This window comes from Odontomachus brunneus, unplaced genomic scaffold (genome assembly GCF_010583005.1).
Source record: "Odontomachus brunneus isolate Ranch 3 - 2012 unplaced genomic scaffold, Obru_v1 Obru_scaffold_047, whole genome shotgun sequence".
Classification (NCBI taxonomy): domain Eukaryota; kingdom Metazoa; phylum Arthropoda; class Insecta; order Hymenoptera; family Formicidae; genus Odontomachus; species Odontomachus brunneus.
In genome coordinates this window covers 1,745,162-1,749,436 of record NW_022639497.1, presented here as the reverse complement: position 1 = coordinate 1,749,436, position 4,275 = coordinate 1,745,162, and the positions used below count along the sequence as shown (strand labels likewise).

The window sequence follows — 4,275 nt, the reverse complement described above, 5'->3', positions numbered from 1 at the left end:
CTCTCTCTCTCTCTCTCTCTCTCTCTCTCTCTCTCTCTCTCTCTCTCTCTGTTTCTCCTTCCTCCCCTCGCTCGTGGCTGTAATCCCTCTTTCTCTCTTTGGGTCTCCAAAATGGCCACACGCAGCCGGCATAGCGTCTTCTGGTATAAATACATATGAGAACTGGGTCGCTGCCCTGAACCCCAGCCATCACACCGTCTACGATTCTTCTTCCTCATTATCGCTCTCCCCCGGAAGTGTCGTCTACGAATCCCGAACGCGCGCACCCTTCGCGATTTTTCAGTGAACGCCGCGACAGTTGCGACGCTCACGGTGTGAACTTCGCTGACACGTCTTCCGAATGTAGATAGAGCCAAGTGTAAGTAACTCTCTTTCAACGATGTAAACGATGTGAAGGCACAGAGCAAACAGATGTATTGTTCAATGCTTCAGCGACGAGAGAAATATCGTTCAACGGTATCGACTCGCTCCGGTCTTGCGTGTAGATTTCCTTAGAATTCCTTCTCATCTTTCTCAGAGTCGCGAGAGGCGAATGATTCGACGAATGATTCGCCTACTAGAGACGTTGCCCCCGTAGTATCGAGGAGTTAAGGCATCAGACAACGCGTCGTTCGTCGGTGAGTGAGAGAAAAAGAAGCAGGCCATGTGCGCGTATGTAGTACGTGTGTGTGTCCGAGGCAACCGTTCGCGTGACGTCGATTAGATAATTGGGAAGAGGAGGCATCGGTGCCCGCGTCGGGTCTGTCGTGGATTTGTGCGGATGTGCAATCGCGGTTTTACTGCCTTCGAAGGGCCTGCCTCTGTGTCTGCCATATGACAATACCATCTGTGGCCCACGACCGAGCACAGCGAGGTACACGCCGGCGGATCCTGCGATAGGTAGCCACGGGTGCTACGAAGCACGGGGGTGCGGTACCATCTTGCAAGCCTTGAAACCCAACCTTTACGAAATAAAATCGAAAGATGCGTTTGGCTCGGGAGGAATGCAGCTGGCAAAACATCGCGCGCTGTCGAAAAACGTTGTATCGCGCGTGCGCGATATTGGCATTTTCAGTTTAATGTTGCGGAATCCAATTATATCGCGCTACTTAACGTTAAGCTGGAATCGCACGATGCACGATTGCATGCCTTCTTACATGTATACTGATCGACAGCTCATTTTGCTGCATTGGTTTTCAAATGCACGATAGCAATTCATGCAGTGAACTGTCGGTCAGTGCAAGAAGTCATGAAGTCATGCATCGTACGATTCTAGCTTTAGGCAGAACTCACACGTTAGCAGAAAAGCAGAAAACAGAAGAGCTAAAGCCAATCACAACTCGCGTTGGTAGGAAACTGCCGACTACCATCTGACTACCAGCGTGAGTTCCGATTGGCTTTTGTCTTTCTACTTTTCTGTCAAGGTGTGAATTCTCCCTTGCTGCAGACTGCTGTTCTGCGTAACGTGCCTGCGCCTTGAAAGAGGAGGGGCCGTTGTGCGGAATCTATATATAATATGGCAGATCTCTTCGAGGGAAACTTAGTTTCGGAGAAGAGGTCAATGTTGAGAAAGCAGTTAATCTTCACTGTCAAATGATAAATTATGGACATCAGCTCTCTTCTCTTGCCGAGATACGATGCGTATAATATCCTCGACAAGATACTCATCACGCTATATTTCCGTAGAACTTTCACATTTTGTGGAAACTCAACGTTTGGAAACATATAAAATTAGTATATCTGGTCTTCCACTAATTATTGGAATTTCTAAGAAAGTCAGAACTCGCGCTTAATTTCTTTACCAAGCGAGCGAGAAACCGTGCGTCTTGAGGCAGATGTCGCCTCCAGACGGCGTCAACAGAAGACACGTCGGTAAAAGTGAGAAAAGTATCAGCATTTAAAGATCGCGTGATATCGTACACGTTGCGTGCTCACCGTTGTATCAGTCGGACAAACAAGAAAAAAAAGTTAGTCCTCTAAATTAGGATGAATAATTCAAATCATGTTTCAGCAGAAACTATAAATGACGTATGCTAATAGTATAAAAAACGCTTACTCAGACGCCAGGCAACGAGCGCGTGACACGAGCTTTCGTTCTCGATAAGCCGGGTTTAAAAAACAATATCTCAATAGGCGATAACGATCCTCGCGGATGATCCGCGCCGACGATCGACGCTCGTCGTTGACTTATTGTCGTCGGATCCGTCCAGCTCTCCCTTTCGGGGAGAATTCGGGAGCAAAGGCTCGTTCCCTTCTGTCGTAACAAATGAAGAAAAGGAAAGGACAGGATGAACATGGAGACTCACGGCCGTTCTGTGGTGAACATAACCTCCCCGACGAGGAGGCAGGACAGTTCCTGGTTGTTGCGCGACGTCACGTCGGACGTCGCGATCATCGGCGGTCGATCGCCGTCTCCATCGTGCCGCGGTTGACACATGTCAAGCATGCGTGCGTGCACGCGCATGTACGTGCGTGCATGCGTCCGTACGTGCATACGTGCGTGCGTGTGCGCGTGCATGAGTGCGTGGGTGCACGCGCGCGCGCACGAAAAAAGCGGTCGTGCCGGCCGCGAGCGGCACGCGATCGGTATCGCTGCAGGAGCATAGAATTCGAGGGACTCACCGCTGTGGCCGGTGTTGCTCGACGATTGACCCATCGTCGTGGTCGTGCTCGGCCCGGCAGCGACTGCAGACAGCGGTGTCAGGTCCAACGGCGGCGGTGCTCGGCAGTGTCGGGCAGACTCACGTGAAAAAGCAGGCGCATGGGCGCGCGTAGGACCGACGCATTTCGCTTTCGCTCGCTGATTACTGCTGTCAGTCACATCGTGCATCCGCTGGCATCCGCAGTGTCGCTACGCGGCGGAGGCGGACGACCGCGCTGCTTCGCTGACGACCGACAGCGACGGCTAGCGCGAGAGGTGATTGGCCCGTGGCGCGGGGCGCATGCGTCCGCATTTGCGCGCCGTTTGAACGCGAGAGCGGCGCGACAGCGGTGCCGCAGCGGCGAAATTGATTGCTCCTCGATGATGCGGGTGCGCCGCCGGATGCCGACGCGTTTTTCTCGCGTCTCGCGGCGGCTAGCTACGCGCGCGGCCGATTAAGACTCGCAGTGTTTCGAAAATTCACCTTTGTTACGTGTTCGCCCCCTCTATGGGAATTTCATCATATAGTTTCTCATCGATCGTTTTACAAGCGTATCCAGGTAGTAACTTTCTATTAATTGTCTCAATTTCGACGATACATATATAAACGACGATGCACCAAACTAGTATGAAGTTAACTTCGTGTGAATTTAATATTACCTTTACATGCATTTCCGAAATAAAGATAATTCACACGCAGTAAAATTAGTATTATAAAATTAAGTTTCAAAATTCATTTAACACTTAATTGTAACACTTAACTGGTACACTTAAACGATTGGTCCATAAATAAAGTCAGATATATAATAGAAATATTTGTATAAGAGAAAATTGTATAAATATTATGTTAAAAAATATATTAAAATTTATGCCCTTTTTCCAGTATTCCTTTCTCAGTAATATAAGTCAACGTTATTCTTCAATCAGAGGTACTCATTTCTCAGTAATACACGAAGAACTTAAGTATTTTAAGTTTTCCGACTTGTAGTTGACTTATACTACTTGGGAGTGAAAATTTTCGAACGTCTGACTTGTCGTTGGTTTGTATTACCTGAGAGAGAATAATTTTCCAATTGTACGTCTTCATCGTTGACTTGTACTACTTGTTCGAGAACAATTTTCAACGGATTTGTTGGTATCGTTGTGTACGACTTGTGCTATTTGTAAAGAAAAATTAGTGTTTTAGAATTTTTATTTTATTCAGTGACTGTATACATATTTTATATTTTATATTTTTATCGCGTGTGTACAAAGTTATATATATTTACAAATAGTATATATTTGGCGATATATATATATATATATATATATATATATATATATATATATATACACGTATATAGTATAAAATGCATATAAAAATCTATAATATGAAGTATAAATATATAAATGTTTCCCCTCATAGCATAAGATCTTGAAGGAATATCTTGGGAACATTGTGTGGACATTTAGAAGTCCTTGGAATATTTTTAGGATATTCTGAAGACTTATGCGGACATTTAGCAATCCTCTGGATGTCTTTGGGACATCTTTTATATCTTATGCTATGTGGGTCAGTACGTTCTACGCGCAAAATGATTGAAAAAAGACTTTTACACATTACATGTGACTAACTAACGAAACTATCGAACTACTTTCCTTGATCATGAAATATG

General features: G+C 46.0%; 1 protein-coding gene across 1 annotated transcript in view; it reads right to left on the bottom strand.

Moving 5' to 3' along the window:
- The window catches only part of LOC116844909 (protein neuralized), an 84,108-nt gene extending 81,220 nt beyond the window's left edge, over positions 1-2,888 (bottom strand). Inside the window, exon 1 of the mRNA XM_032817043.1 lies at positions 2,602-2,888. Within this exon, the coding sequence (XP_032672934.1) occupies positions 2,602-2,809 (208 nt within the window). The 5' untranslated portion in view covers positions 2,810-2,888. The remainder of the gene's footprint in view (positions 1-2,601) is intronic.
- Between the last annotated feature and the right edge of the window lie 1,387 nt (positions 2,889-4,275).